This window comes from Mytilus trossulus, chromosome 11, assembly GCF_036588685.1.
Source record: "Mytilus trossulus isolate FHL-02 chromosome 11, PNRI_Mtr1.1.1.hap1, whole genome shotgun sequence".
Classification (NCBI taxonomy): domain Eukaryota; kingdom Metazoa; phylum Mollusca; class Bivalvia; order Mytilida; family Mytilidae; genus Mytilus; species Mytilus trossulus.
This window is the reverse complement of record NC_086383.1, coordinates 57,779,851-57,796,626: the sequence shown is the minus strand read 5'-3', so window position 1 is coordinate 57,796,626 and position 16,776 is coordinate 57,779,851. Positions and strand designations below refer to the sequence as shown.

Sequence of the window (16,776 nt, the reverse complement as noted above, 5' to 3'; positions counted from 1 at the left end):
ACCGTGTGATGCGTTTTCAGATTCATCACTCGACAACTTCCTGTTTACCGAACACTTGCATATTTTTACACTATTAATATTATCCACTAGCGGCGGGGGTATCATCAGTGAGCAGTAGCTCGCAGTTTCACTTGTTCAGTCACACACTGGTTGTAGAATACATTTGTACCTCATTCAGTCACACCCTGCTTGTAGAATACATTTGTACCTCATTCAGTCACACCCTGCTTGTAGAATACATTTGTACCTCATTCAGTCACATCCTGCTTGTAGAATACATTTGTACCTCATTCAGTCACACACTGCTTGTAGAATACATTTGTACCTCATTCAGTCACACACTGCTTGTAGAATACATTTGTACCTCATTCAGTCACACCCTGCTTGTAGAATACATTTGTACCTCATTCAGTCACACCCTGCTTGTAGAATACATTTGTACTTCATTCAGTCACACCCTGCTTGTAGAATACATTTGTACCTCATTCAGTCACACACTGCTTGTAGAAAACATTTGTACCTCATTCAGTCACACCCTGCTTGTAGAATACATTTGTACCTCATTCAGTCACACCCTGCTTGTAGAATACATTTGTACCTCATTCAGTCACACCCTGCTTGTAGAATACATTTGTACCTCATTCAGTCACACCCTGCTTGTAGAATACATTTGTACCTCATTCAGGTATGTGATTAGATCTTCAAGGTTTTGAGTTCAGTTCATTATTAAACTTTAAATAGTGCAGAAAAGTTGAGATAAATTACTGTTTCAATGCTATTATATATTATTTGAATGAAATAAGAAGATAAAAATATTAAGTCAGTATTTTACCACTCATAGTGATCATGTTTCAATTGGCAATAACACAAATGCCTCAATTAAAACTCAACAGTATATATTGACTATTATTATTCTTTTCTATTTTTAGGCTATAATGGAAAGTTGGAATGAGGTAAGATTTACTTAATAGTCTCCTTGTCATTTGTAGTTTTGTTCCCCACTAGTGTACAATTAGATACAAGTATGTGATAACTTAAGATAAAAACTAGTAGAATTATAAGTGAACTACCAAACTACTTATTCCAAAAACAAAAAAATACAAAACTGGGACAAAGCAAGGTGCAATGTAAAAAAAAGATTCTAAAAGTAGGCGGTGGGAGATAGTGTATTATTTATGTAGTACCTTCAGAATCCTTGTTTATTTGTAACTTTAAGTAGGTCAGTAGAGTTATTTGAAAAAAATATTGGGACAGTTTTTCTACTTAAAAAAAAAATACAGAAGTTATCTCCCCTTGCCATTGTTCAGTTCATGTGAGTTGAATAAGACCAATCTATTTTATGGTATAAAGAGCCGACTGATACAACACACTTTTTTTCTTGTTAGGTTACATTCTCATTGCTTTATTATATCCCACATCTACATTTATTCACTTTACATACATTTATATATGTATCTCTTTAAGTAAGTTAATAGAGAGATTTCTACTAGCTGATATGAAAAAGGATGAGAAAGTACCTAGGGGCAATTAAAGGACTAAGTGAATGAAACACAACTACATGTCTTCAAAAGGCAATTAAAGGACTTAGTGAATGAAAAACACAACTATATGTCTTAACCAGATGCTCCGCAGGGCGCAGCTTTATACGACCACAGAGGTTGAACCCTGAACGGTTGGGGCAAGTACAGTACGCCCAGAGAGTATGTAATCGCGAACTCTAATCACCGATTTCCGAGTGTAGCGGTGTGACACCGCGAATCACGGATTATACTCCCAATTTCCTCTTAAGATTCTCTCCCAACACCGCGTGGCTGTTTATTGGTTTATTGCACATCGGATGTTCTGAAAATTAATGACTCGTGACAACATCATCGGATTAGCCAGATTTATTACCTTTGTACATTTAATTGATCTTGATTGCACCTGTGTGCTTTAAAATACGTTATTTAAATGTCCTTTCATTGACAGATAAAAGTGTGACATTTTTATTTAAAATAAGATAATTATTCTTGTATGTATATGCCCATGTCATTGTCATATGACATACAACGTACAAACGTATAAAATACGAATAAAACACTTATTTTGTATTTTCATTATAGTCCGATCAGGTCATAATTTTTGTTTTTTCAACAAAGACGATTTTACCACAATTAGAACCTTTTATGACCTACAATGTACTCAGTGAGCAATATTCGGTTCACTAATAGTTCAATTTTATATAATTAATATCAGCTGGCTTAAAACAAAATGATGTTTTTTACTGTAATATGTCCAATCTAAATTAAACCCAAGAGTTAATTTATCGGATCAACAAGTGAACTCTGTTACTTTCAATTTATTTTGAAATGTAAAATATTATGTTTCACTACCTCGGTAGATTACCGACTTGAAATATTTGAATTCAAAAAAGAAACTGTAAAGTGACAAATAGTTTTGTATGCAATGTGGCAGCTCTATATTCATAAATACTGAGATACATTCGCCGCCCAGACACAACACAATAATCACAACCTTTAAATATTAAATTATATGGAGAAAAAAAATCATGTGATTTTTATCCGTTATGATCTGTTATTGATCTTTAATTATGTAAAATAAAATTGGATTGGCGCAATCCGTATTTTACTGCTCGTTAAAAGTCCTCTGTGAAATATAAAAAGAAGTATTTCAACAATTATAAAATAGAATATTTAAATGAAATTATATCGTGTTCTACAAGAAAGAAATATGTAAAAAAAAATGTGGATCGGATTTTTACGATCGACAAATTTTCACAGAGGATCTCTACCAACGCCCATCAGGAACTGAACGACATGCATCCTGTTTTCATCTACCATTAATATATAGTGTTGACTATGGACGTATAAATAATGTCCGGTTTTATGTCCTCTGTTGACTGAGAAACGCAAAAATAAAAGGCTGATGTTGGTTAATTCAGAAAAGGAATACAATTTAGAATCCGGTTAATCAATTGTAAAAGTACCTTCTAGAGCCTCAATCTTAACGCACACAAATTTATGTCAATCATTACTAAGCAAGTTTAAACCTTGAATGAATTTTCCCACGGTTATCCAGAAAGGTCACCTGAGTTTACTGTTACATGATACTATTTCCCGCCAAATAAAAATCTCGTGGACAAAATTGATGTCACCATTTTTAGCATTCAATATTGTGATCAAAGTCAAGTTCAAGTTCAACTACGCACTGTTGATCACTAAGATGCGTATCGTCTTCCCACAGGAATTAATTGCTTTAAAAATATTTAAAAATCACTGTTCTAAATACAACACAAAAGTATACATTCATTGTGCGTAAATGAATATTATGCAACGACGAGTTGATGCAGCTATAGAAGTATCCCTGTTGTAGCCGAAATGTATTATTTATCCTAAAGTAATGCTAACAAATCGTGAAGAGAAAATACCGTAGACTTATTAAGCATAAGGAATGGTGAAAAGTATTTTCTTCTTTTCTTGCATATACAAGTTTTAAGACACGTAATTTTCTTTCTTTATACCTTCAGCGTTAATTGCCGTTTATTTTCACGCAAGTATGTCTCTTTTCGTAAGTTATATAAATTACCGATAAAAAAAAACCCGAGGTCATAATTAAGTATAGATTTTTATGCCCCACCTACGATAGTAGAGGGGCATTATGTTTTCTGGTCTGTGCGTCCGTTCGTTCGTCCGTCCGTCCGTCTGTCCCGCTTCAGGTTAAAGTTTTTGGTCGAGGTAGTTTTTGATGAAGTTGAAGTCCAATCAACTTCAAACTTGGTACACATGTTCCCTATGATATGATCTTTCTAATATTAATGCCAAATTAGAGATTTTACCTCAATTTCACGGTCCACTGAACATAGAAAATGATAGTGCGAGTGGGGCATTCGTGTACTGAGGACACATTCTTGTTTTTTATAAAACTTTAATGCAATTGAAAGCATTAACAACAACCTTTTGCTTTTTAAAACTTTTGTTTTGTAATCGTAAAATGGAAATGGCGTAGACTTATTAGCATAACAGATAGTGAATAATATTTTCTTTTTTACTTGTATAAAAAACTTTGAGACGTGTCACTTTTCTTTAAACTACTCTAATTTATTCAGCGTTAGTCTCCGTTTATTGTTACACAATATTATCTCTTTTAGTAAATTAAATATTTATTTACTGATAAAAAACGGAAGTCAAAATCAAATATAGTTGTTTTTGAAAATTGATTTAAATGTACAGAGTAATTAAAAGAATTAACAACAACGTTTTGATTTTGATTTTAATCTTTCATTTGTTTCAAGCAATCAGATATAAACTGATAATCAATAGACAGGAAATACAATTGTTTAATTACATTAGAAATCTCGCATACCTTGACTGTCGCGTGCCGGCATAGATCAGAAGGATTAGGGCAATTAATTACCTGGTGTGACATCGCGTCACTCCAGACTGGGAGAGATGTCGCTAATACAATAAACAAAAGGTAACAGATTTACGCGGAAGTCGGAGGGAATACTCCCAAATTTCTCCGAGAATTTAGGGAGTGATGTCGGAGTTTCCTGGTGTCACACCAGGAAAAAACTCGGTGTATGGAGTTTGGGATGGCTTTCGCAAAAATTGTACTGTATGGACACAACATTCAAGCTGGATACAGCTCTAAATTTGGATTGTGATTAAATAGTTGACACAGCATAGGTTTCAGACACAGAATGAATGTGGTCTAATGAACTTAAAATTTTTTTTTGCCTTTGAGCAATTCACTATGCTGTTGAATATTAATTCTCTCAAAAAATGTTTGAAGAAATTTTCTTTTTATTTATGAAATTTGAAATGAGAAAAATTTAAAATGTAACAAAAGGTGCTTGTTATCATGAATCAGTGAACAAGGTCTTAAAGTTTTGGTGGTCAGGTCCATGACTCAGATACTATAAGCAATAGATCTAGTATATTCAGTGTATGGAAGGACCGTCAAGTGTATATGTCCAACTGGCAGGTGTCATCTGACCTTGAACTCATTTTCATGGTTCAGTGGTTACAGTAAGGTTTTTGTGTTTTGGTCTGTTTGTCTTATACTGTATGCAATAGGTCTACCATATTTGGTGTATGGAATGATTGTAAGGTGTACATGTCTAGCTGGCAGGTGTCATCTGACCATGACCGCATTTTCATGGTTCAATGGTCAAAGTTCAGTTTTTGAGTTTTGGTCTTTTTATTTAATACTTTATGCAATATGTCATGTATGTCAACTATATTTGTTGTATGGAAATATTTTTTGATGTATATGTCAATCGCACAGGTTTTATTTGACCTTGACCTCATTTTCACAGTTCATTGCTCAGTGTTAAGTTTTTGTGTTTTGGTCTGGTTTTCTTAAACTATAACCAATAGGTCAACTATATCTGTTGTTTGGAAGAATTGTTAGCTGTACATGCCTTGACCTCATTTTCATGGTTCATTGGTCAATGTTTAGTTTTCTTGGTTAATGTTAAGTTTATGTGACAGTTGTGATAAAGCTTTTTATTTAGGACTATCAACATGATTTCAATGATTAGTAAAGAAAGCGAGACATTTCAGTGTATGCACTCTTGGTGTTTTCCTTGATAATATCAAATGCATAAATCCCAACAATTTTATGCTATTAAAAGAATTCCTCTCTGTCTGTTATTTAAAGGAAGGATACTACTGATTTATGTAGTCATTGCTAAACAGAAAAAAACATAATTATTACCTAATTTAACAGTAAGGACATTCATTTCAATATATTTTTATTACGGTTTACTTACAGAAACTCACTACAGCTGCTGGAAATAGAGATATAGAAGCCTTAAAATTATGTCTACAGAATGGTGCAGACATTGATTATCAAGATTAAATGTAATTTCTATGTTATACTTACAGAAGTGTACTACAGCTGCTTGGAAGGGAGATATAGAAGCCTTAAAATTATGTCTACAGAATGGTGCAGACATTGATTATCAAGATTAAATGTAATTTCTATGTTATACTTACAGAAACTGACTACAGCTGCTAGGAAAGGAGATATAGATGCCTTAGAATTAAGCCTACAGAATGGTGCAGACATTGATTATCAAGATGTAAGTAAAATAGTCACATTCAAAACTACCTTATTTTAATAATTCATAGAAAAATCATTCGAAGATACCAAAAAAAGACACAAAACTACATGTTACTTAAAATTAAAGCACAGTGAAACAGTGAAAACTACAAGTAACTTCAAAATGTTGAATATTGTACATAAACACACGACAACAATTTACTTTAGAACTATAATAACAGAAGTATAAAAAATAAAAAAACAAGTTGCTTCAGAACATAACAGATTGTACACCAGCAGTATAAAACAAACAAAGTTCTACAAATTACTTCAGAACAGAACAAATTGTACACCAGCAGTATAAAACACACAACTAAAAGTTGCTTCAGAACATAACAAATTGTACATAAGCAGTAAAAAAACACACAACTACAAGTTACTTCATAACAGAACAAATTTTACATAAGAAATATAAAACACACAACTACAAATTACTTCAGAACATAGCAGATTGTACACCAGCAGCATAAAACACACAACTACAAGTTACTTCAGAACAAAACAGATTGTACACCAGCAGTATAAAACACACAACTAAAAGTTACTTCAGAACATAACAAATTGTACATAAGCAGTAAAAAAACACACAACTACAAGTTACTTAAGAACAGAACAAATTGTACATAATAAATATAAAACACACAACTACAAATTACTTCAGAACATAACAGATTGTACACCAGCAGTATAAAACACACAACTAAAAGTTACTTCAGAACATAACAAATTGTACATAAGCAGTAAAAACACACACAACTACAAGTTACTTCAGAACAGAACAAATTGTACATAAGAAATATAAAACACACAACTACAAATTACTTCAGAACATAACAGATTGTACACCAGCAGTATAAAACAGACAACTAAAAGTTACTTCAGAACTTAACAGATTGTACACAAGCAGTATAAAATACACAACTACAAGTTACTTCAGAACAAAACAGATTATATTTGATAAAGTTCTTACTTTGAATATTTACAAGAACATTTTTTACACCAAGGTTTTACAGCGGGTGTAAAACAAATATCACACATGTATGTTATTGCTTCACTTCGACCACATTCCTTAATATATACAAAATCATGTTGTTAATTAGACAGGTTGAATGGACAACAGATAATTGTAAGAATCATATAAAGTGGGGTCTCATTTTGTTTGTCTCCTAGTGCTAAATCAGGAAATGTAACTATTTTTCATATTTCTTTGAAAAAGTTACTTTTTAAAAAATTGATCATTATTCTGAATCATGTTAATCAGACAGATTTAATCATTATGTTAACAAATACTTGTTAGAATCATATAAAGTGAGATGTCATTTTACTCAGAGAATTGTAATGAATCCATTGATATAAATATTTTGTTCATTTCTTAAAAAAAAAAAAAAAAAAAATTAACATGACATTTCTGATGGAAGTTCTGACATCTCACAAAAAAACCAGTTGTTTATTTGTTGTTTATGATCAATATAAATACAAGTGTGACTGGTCATTTTATTCAGTTTTGACCACTGATTCATGTGATATATATTTTGTTTATATTTATTACACAAAATTGTCCAGTTTATCAGACAAGTTTTGATGTCAGTTGTATTATTCCAGGGTAGAGGATGGACAGCATTAATGTGGGCTGCCTGGGGAGGACACCTGGAGATCTGTAAACTCTTCATTGATACAGGATGTAAGATCGACATCACAACAGTATGTTATCTACTTAGTCTGATCACATTACTATTAATCTACACAAAACCATGTTGTTAATAAAACAGGTTTAATAAACAAATATTTGTAATAATTATATAAAGTGGGGTCTCATTTTACTCGTTTACAATAATACGAGTTAGAAAATATTACTCCTTTTCATGTTTCTTAAAAAAAATATTTTATTAAAATGAACAATTATACTGAATCTACACTAATTCCTGTTGTTAATTAGACAGTTTTAACAAACAAATATTTGTAAGAATCATATAAAGTGGGGTCTCATTTTGTTTGTTTTGTTCTACTGAATCCATTGATATAATTGTTTTACACATTTCTTGAAAAAAATATTTTTTTTAAGTTATCAGGTTTAATGGAAGTTTTGACATTTCACAACAAAACATGTTTATTGTTTGTTTATATACAATATAAATACAAGTGTGGCTGGTCATTTTATTCAGTTTTGACCACTGATTCATGTGATATATATTTTGTTTATATTTATTACACAACATTGTCCAGTTTATCAGACAAGTTTTGATGTCAGTTTAATATTCCAGGTTGGTGGATGGACAGCATTAATGATGGCTGCCAATGAAGGACACCTGGAGGTCTGTAGACTCCTCATTGATTCAGGATGTAAGATCGACATCACAACAGTATGTTATCTACTTAGTCTGATCACATTACTATTAATCTACACTAAATCATGTTGTTAATTAGACAGGTTTAATGAACAAATATTTGTAATAGTTATATCAAGTGGGGTCTCATTTTACTCGTATTATTGTTCTGAATTAGAAAATATTACTCCTTTTCATATTTCTTAAAAAAAATATTTTATTAAAATGATCAATTATACTGAATCTACACTAATTTCTGTTGTTAATTAGACAGTTTTAATGAACAAATATGTGTAAGAATCATATAAAGTGGGGTCTCATTTTACTTGTTTTGTTCTACTGAATCCATTGATATAATTATTTTACACATTTCTTGAAAAAAATATTTTTTTAAGTTATCAGGTTTAATGGAAGTTTTGACATTTCACAACAAAACATGTTAAGTTATTGTTTATATAAAATATAAATACAAGTGTGACTGGTCATTTTATTCAGTTTTGACCACTGATTCATGTGATATATATTTTGTTTATATTTATTACACAACATTGTCCAGTTTATCAGACAAGTTTTGATGTCAGTTGTATTATTCCAGGATGATGGATGGACAGCATTAATGTTGGCTGCCTGGGGAGGACACCTGGAGATCTGTCGTCTCCTCATTGATAGAAGATGTAAGATCGACACCACAAATGTATGTTATCTACTTGGTCTGATCACATTACTATTAATCTACACTAAATCATGTTGATAATTAGACAAGTTTAATGAACAAATATTTGTAATAGTTATATCAAGTGGGGTCTCATTTTACTCGTATTATTGTTCTGAATTAGAAAATATAACTCCTTTTCATATTTCTTAAAAGAAATATTTTATTAAAATGAACAATATACTGAATCTACACTCATTCCTGTTGTTAATCAGACAGTTTTAACGAACAAATATTTGTAAAAATCATATAAAGTGGGGTCTCATTTTGCTTGTTTTGTTCTACTAGTACTGAATCCATTGATATAATTATTTTACACATTTCTTGAATTTTTTTTTTTTTTAAATATCAGATTTTATGGAAGTTTTGACATTTCACAACAAAACATGTTTATGTGTTGTTTATGTAGAATATAAATACAAGTGTGACTGGTCATTTTATTCAGTTTTGACCACTGATTCATGTGATGTATATTTTGTTTATATTTATTACACAACATTGTCCAGTTTATCAGACAAGTTTTGATGTTAGTTGTATTATTCCAGGGAGGTGGACGGACAGCATTAATGAAGGCTGCCATGGGAGGACACCTGGAGATCTGTCGACTCCTCATTGATAGAAGATGTAAGATCGACACCACATCAGTATGTAATCTACTTAGTCTGATCACATTACTATTAATCTACACTAATTCATGTTGTTAATTAGACAAGTTTAATGAACAAATATTTGTAATAATTATATAAAGTGGGGTCTCATTTTACTCGTATTATTGTTCTGAATTAGAAAATATAACTCCTTTTCATGTTTCTTAAAAAAATATATATTTTATTAGAATGAATGATTATACTGAATCTACACTAAATCCTGATGTTAATTAGACAGTTTTAACGAAACAAATATTTGTAAGAATCATATAAAGTGGGGTCTCATTTTACTTATTTTGTTCTACTGAATCCATTGATATAATTATTTTACACATTTCTTGAATTTTTTTTTTTTTAAATATCAGATTTTATGGAAGTTTTGACATTTCACAACAAAACATGTTTATGTGTTGTTTATGTAGAATATAAATACAAGTGGGACTGGTCATTTTATTCAGTTTTGACCACTGATTCATGTGATATATATTTTGTTTATATTTATTACACAACATTGTCCAGTTTATCATAAGTTTTAATGTCAGTTGTAGGATATGTTGTATATTATTGATATTGACAACAAAGTATTGTACATTATAGTTACATGTTATTTGGTTATATTATAGAGAAATGGAAGAACAGCTTTACATTATGCTGCTGAGGAGGGATATCTACAGATCGCAAGATGTCTAGTAGGACAAGGAGGTGCAAGTCCCTTCATTAAATCACATCAGGTAATATTTCATAGTATATGACCAGTGTTCAACTATTTAAAAGTAATGAATCACTAAAATGATGTATAAGATATGGTTGGATTCTATTTAAAGGCTATAGTTAAAAGTCATATGATTATTTAAATTGGACTTAAAATATGAAAAAGTTATATAGACTTGAATGGCTAAATTTTACTATAAAACACATAGACTATCATACTTGCTGTAATTAAAGTCAGTGTAAACAAACAACTTGTCAAACAAAACATACACCAATCCGTTGTCATGACAGTTTAAGTTATAACAAAGACTAATTACTAGACAATATTTGTATGTTCAATAATTAGGAGGAAATAAAAATTGTTTAATAATTTTATATTGTGTTGGCACTTTGAAAATAATTTGAAAGAGATGATCCTATAAAGACTATCATTTTTTTTTAAATTCCTGTAATCAAATTGTCTATAGCTAGTGGAAGAGATACCTATCATCTTTGTCATCGTTTATTTTATTCCTTATCTAAACAATATCAGTGATAACGCTAAAGACTATAAAATGCTGTAAAAGAACAGTATAAAGATATAGGAGGGTAGAAATAAGGTATACAAGTAAAGGAGGATGTGGATGGGGTATACAGATATAGGAGGGTGTGTATTGGGTATACAGATATAGGAGGGTGTAGATGGGGTTTACAGATATAGGATGATGTGCATGGTATACAGATATAGGAGGATGTGTATTGGGTATACAGATATAGGAGGGTGTAGATGGGGAAACAGATATAGGATGATGTGGATGTGGTATACAGATATTGGAGGGTGTGGATAGGGTATACATATATTAGAGGTTGTATATGGGATATACATGTATAGGAAGGTGTAGATGGGGTATACAGATATTGGAGGGTGTGGATTGGGTATACAGATATTTGAGGGTATGGATGGGGTATACAGATTTAGAAGGATGGGGTATACAGATATAGATGGATGTGGATTTGGTATACATATATAACAGGATGTGGATGGGGTACACAGATATAGAAGGATGTGGGTGGGGCTAACAGATATAGGAGGTTAAAGATGGGGTATACAGATATAGGAGGGTGTGGATAGGGTAAACAGATATAGGAGGGTGTGGATGGGGTAAACAGATATAGGAGGTTAAGGATTGGGAATACAGATATAGGAGGATGTGAATAGGGTATAAAGATATAACAGGATGTGGATGGGGTACATATATATAGAAGGATGTATGGGGTAAACAGATATAGGAGTTTAAGGATGGAGTATACAGATATAGGAGGGTGTGGATTTGGTATACAAATATAAGAGGGTGTGGTTGGGGTATACAGATATATGAGTGTGTGGATGGGATATACAGATAAAGGAGGGTGTAGCTGAGGTATACAGATATAGGAGGGTGTAGATATGGTATACAGATCTAGGAGGGTGTAGGGTATATAGATCTAGGAGGGTGTGGATGGGATATACAGATATATGTTTTGAATGGGGTATTCAGATAAAGTAGGAAGAAGATGGGGTAAATAGATATAGGAGGGTGTGGATGGGGTATACAGATATAGGAAGGTGTGGATGGGGTATACAGATATAGGAGGGTGTGGATAGGGTATAAAGATCTAGGAGGGTGTGGATAGGGTATACAGATATAGGAGGGTGTGAATGGGGTATACAGATATAGGAGGGTATAGATGGGGTATACAGAATTACATGATATAGAAGGGTGTGAATGGGATATACAGAATAGGAGGGTGTGGATAGGGTATATAGACAAAGGAGGGTGTGGATTGGGTATACAGATATGGGAGGGTGTGGATGGGGTATACAGATATAGGATGGTGTGGATGGGGTATACAGACATAGGAGGGTGTGTATGGGGGGGGGGGGTTCAATTTTTCTCATTTCAGATTTCATAAATAAAAAAAAAAATTCTTCAAACATTTTTTGGAGAGGATTAATATTCAACAGCATAGTGAATTGCTCAAAGGCAAAAAAAAAATTAAGTTCATTAGACCACATTCATTCTGTGTCAGAAACCTATTCTGCGTCAACTATTTAATCACAATCCAAATTTAGAGCTGAATCCAGCTTGAATGTTGTGTCCATACTTGCCCCAACTGTTCAGGGTTCAACCTCTGCAGTCGTATAAAGCTGCACCCTGCGGAGCATCTGGTTGTTCATTTATGTCAATTTTTAAATCACAGCATCCACAATTGTATGGCGGACTAATATTTTTTTTTTAATTACTTCATCTGAGTTCCTCATCTCAAAGTCCATTAGGGATCCTGACCCAGATATAGAAGGCTCAGGATTGGGTATACAGATATATATAGGAGGGTGTAAATCAGATATTCAAATATAGGAGGGTGTGGTGACGGTATACAGGTATAGGAGGGTGTGGATTTGGTATACAGATATAGGAGGTTGTGGAGGGGTATATAGATATAGGAGGGTCTGGATGGGATATGCAGATTAGAAAATCTTGAATGGAAAAAAAACATTGAAAATGGAGAGAAATTGGTGCAGAAATATAAAGATTAGAGAATGATATTTGTGTGTTGAAATATAAAGATTAGAGAATGATAGTTGTGTGTTGAAATATAAAGATTAGAGAATAATATTTGTGTGTTGAAATATAAAGATGAGAGAATAATATTTGTGTGTTCAAATATAAAGGACTTGAATAATATGTCTAAAAAATTAGAAAAGATAGTTAAAAATGAAGACCCTCTAAAGTCCCACATCCCTTATGTAGACCAATCTTTAAACTGCAGATCGAGCTTTTATTCATATACTTTATAAACAAAAGTAAAAAGCCTATTTAAGGTCTTCAAACAATTGTGAAAAATAATCTAAATGTCGTCTCATCAGTTATATTTAAGGAAGGAATATAATCCTTGTTAGCATCTTTAAAAAAAAACACCACTCAGTTGTTACTTATACTAATTGTAAGATTTGTGTTACAAAAATCTTCTTTGTAGTTAGGCCACACCAATTTAATTCCTTGTTCGACGGACCCGCCCGCACCTATTTTTTTCAAAACAGATTTTTTAATTTTTATTATATTCCCGCTTCCTGCATCAGGAAATGTAATCATGTCCATTTCCCTAACCGTTTTTAACCGGATTTTTGTGACAAAAATGTCGGTGATTGATTTGGGGATGTACGGCAGGCTGTCGGGCGGGCGGGCGGGCGGCAACCAAATGTTTTTAAAAAATTTTAATATGTTGTTACTGACAACTAAATGAAGGTCAAGTTCAATAATGGCGATTTGGCTTTTACCGTTCAGGAGTTATGGTTCTTGAAAGATTGAAAAATGGAGTTTCCAGGCATGTCCGTGCATTTCCGCATGAACTGTTCTACCAAAGCTTCCCAAATTTTAATATGTTGTTACCAATGACAAAATGGAGGTCATGTTCGATAAAGACGATTTTGACTTTTACCGTTCAGGAGTTATGGTTCTTGAAAGATTGAAAAATTGAGTTTCCAGTCGTGTCCGTGCATTTATGCATGAACTGTTCTACCAAAGCTTTCCAAATTTTAATATATTGTTACTGATGACAAAATGGAGGTCAAGTTCAATAATGACGATTTTGACTTTTACCGTTCAGGAGTTATGGTTCTTGAAAGATTGAAAAATGGTGTTTTCAGTCGTGTCCGTGCATTTTCTCATGAACCATTCAACCAAAGCTTTTGAAATTTTTATATGTTGTTACTGATGACAAAATAGAGGTCAAGTTCAATAATGACGATTTTTACCGTTCAGGAGTTATGGTTCTTGAAAGATCATAAAATGGCGCTTCCATTGACGTTGTTGCATTTACTCATGAACCATTCAATCTAAACTTTTCAAATTTTAATATGTTGATACTGACTACAAAATGGAGGTCAAATTTGATATTGACGATTTTCACTTTCACCATTTATCAGTAATGGTTCTTGTGATATTGCTAGGACACAAATAAATGTTAATAAATCCGGTTTGCTGTCGTTGTGACAGCCTCTTGTTTGTAAATATTATAAAAAGATCTCAACATTTGTTTTTAAAATCACAGTATAACCTTTATATAACGATTTTAAACCTATAAGCCAGGGTTTCCCCTGGGTCAACTATTTTTTTCGCCACCTCTTTCGCCAAAACAGTATATTTTTCGCCACTTTATTATTTTTTTCGCCAAGTAACACAAATTTTTATTTTAATTTTGCTTCAAACACGTGCGTCGCAAAGTGGTTAATAAATCCCTTTTGTGACATGTGACAGAAGCCATTTAATCATATCATTTTGTCATATCCATTCATTCATTCATTCATTCATATCTTTATTTCCTCTTTATAGAGATTACATGAATCATAGTATCATGAAAAATAAATTAATACATTAATAATAGAAAATAAAATAGTAAAGTTATGAACAATGCGTAATATTTACATATAAATGAAAATGTTAATATATATTGCAAGTTGTAAATGAGTTTATGTTGCGAGCTGTCGATATTACATGTGCTAACACTATACTATATAGTTCAATTGGCGATTGTATTCGGATGCAGATTTTATTACATGGACGTAGCAAATCTTTATACGAGCTCAAGGTGAATTCCGAGTATTGTCTGATCGATAAAGTCTGAGAAACCCGAAAAAAGTAAATAAACAAGATGGCTGAAAATAAATCGTTATATATATTTCTTTCGCCAAATTCTTTCGCCAATGACGAATTTTAATCGCCACAATTATTATTTTTTCGCAAATTGCGAAAATGGCGACCGCCAGCGGAAACCCTGCTATAAGCACCCCACAACACTGTAAATATCTGTGAGAATATTTGTTTCAACATGAAATCAATTTATTCCAAGTAGGAGTGCTCCGATATAAATATAACAGCGGAAATACCTGTACAGATCAAAACATTGGTTTCTTTCCTCCTGACTTATATTCCCTATCAAAAATTGTTCGTTGTTGAAATAAAGTATAAAGAACTTTTGAAGGATTTGCCTTCAACTGCAATTATTATGTATGCTGACGGTCATACCCGCTGCAGGTTTGTGCACCTGTCCTGATTGATTCAGGGACCTATCGTTCAGCAGTTATCGTTTGTTGTTGTGTTTCATTGGTATTTTCCCTTTTGGAAATATAAATTAGACCGTTGGGTTTCCTGTTCGAATTGTGTACAATACTAAGTTGTGGTCCCTTATAGCTTGCTGTTTAGTCTGGATCAAAGCTCTGTGTAAAAGGCAGTACTTTGACCTATGTTTGTTATTATCAGGTTATCCCTCAGACAAGGGCCTTGAAGGGGTCATTTTACCATGTTTACTGTTGTAGAAAAGAACATGTTTTGACCATTTAATACCATATAGATATAATAGTTCTTTGGGAAAATATTAGCTCTTTTGTACTAAAAGTGTTTTTACAAAAAAAAATATATTATAACTTATATTGACCCCTCATAAAAGGGATATTCATAACATTAAGGGGTTGTTCTGAACCTGATTATGACTTGGATGGAGAATTGTCTCATTGTCAGTCACACATACATAGATTAGATTTAATTATTCAGTTATTTCTTGTTGAACAGGGAAAAAATACTTCATAAATTAAAGAAATGTCAAGGTACAAGTGATAAATCAAGTTTTAATATATTCAAAACCTACTATTTTATGTTTTATACCCAAAAAAAAATGTAATTGCTCACCTTTACTTTTTACAGAGCTTCGCCTCAAAAATTTGCAAATTAAATATTTTTTTATTAAAATTTTCAAATCGCTTGCTCGCCCCAATTTTTTTTAGTCCAAAAATCTGTAGAACAAGAAATTAAATTGGAGTGGCCTTATCAGATGAAAACAATATAAAGATTTATCTGTATTTCAGGGTAATACTCCATATGATGTAGCAGCAGCAAGACGACAGAGGCAGTATAAAGAAGTGATGGAATACTTACAGGTATATATAGTGGTAGATATGGTGTTGAATTGCAAATGCTTAACAAAAATATTTTTTGTTGAAAAATGAGCTGTAATGGCGTATACCGACTGTAGTGACAGAACAAATAAATGAATTCTTCAATGATGGCGATAGTTAAGACAAATTTGAGGGATTCGGTCCTGAATGTTTTTACAATATTAATCGTAACATACTTGCAAACCTGCCAATATTTAACTTTTCACCAGAGAATGACAGGGAATTCCCAGATGATCTCCAAAATGGATGGTCATGTCAGGACAGTGATGTAATTATTGGCCCGTTTACTGATGAATCTAAATTAAA

General features: G+C 32.3%; 2 protein-coding genes and 1 long non-coding RNA gene across 4 annotated transcripts in view; all 3 read left to right on the top strand.

The window, feature by feature from the left end:
• LOC134691347 (uncharacterized) overlaps positions 1 to 7,806 on the top strand; it is a 29,293-nt gene extending 21,487 nt beyond the window's left edge. For both annotated transcript variants that reach the window (XR_010102117.1, XR_010102116.1), the window contains 3 exons: positions 930 to 953; positions 6,002 to 6,085; positions 7,708 to 7,806. This is a non-coding gene — a long non-coding RNA (uncharacterized LOC134691347). The remainder of the gene's footprint in view (positions 1 to 929; positions 954 to 6,001; positions 6,086 to 7,707) is intronic.
• Positions 7,807 to 8,411: 605 nt separating this feature from the next.
• LOC134691346 (uncharacterized) overlaps positions 8,412 to 16,776 on the top strand; it is a 193,419-nt gene continuing 185,054 nt past the window's right edge. Inside the window, exon 1 of the mRNA XM_063551815.1 lies at positions 8,412 to 8,465. The gene's annotated coding sequence lies outside the window, so the exon portion shown is untranslated. The remainder of the gene's footprint in view (positions 8,466 to 16,776) is intronic.
• The window catches only part of LOC134691514 (uncharacterized), a 46,050-nt gene continuing 38,277 nt past the window's right edge, over positions 9,004 to 16,776 (top strand). Inside the window, exons 1-4 of the mRNA XM_063552062.1 lie at positions 9,004 to 9,123; positions 9,687 to 9,785; positions 10,412 to 10,519; positions 16,381 to 16,452. Coding sequence (XP_063408132.1) covers positions 9,004 to 9,123; positions 9,687 to 9,785; positions 10,412 to 10,519; positions 16,381 to 16,452 — 399 coding nt within the window. The remainder of the gene's footprint in view (positions 9,124 to 9,686; positions 9,786 to 10,411; positions 10,520 to 16,380; positions 16,453 to 16,776) is intronic.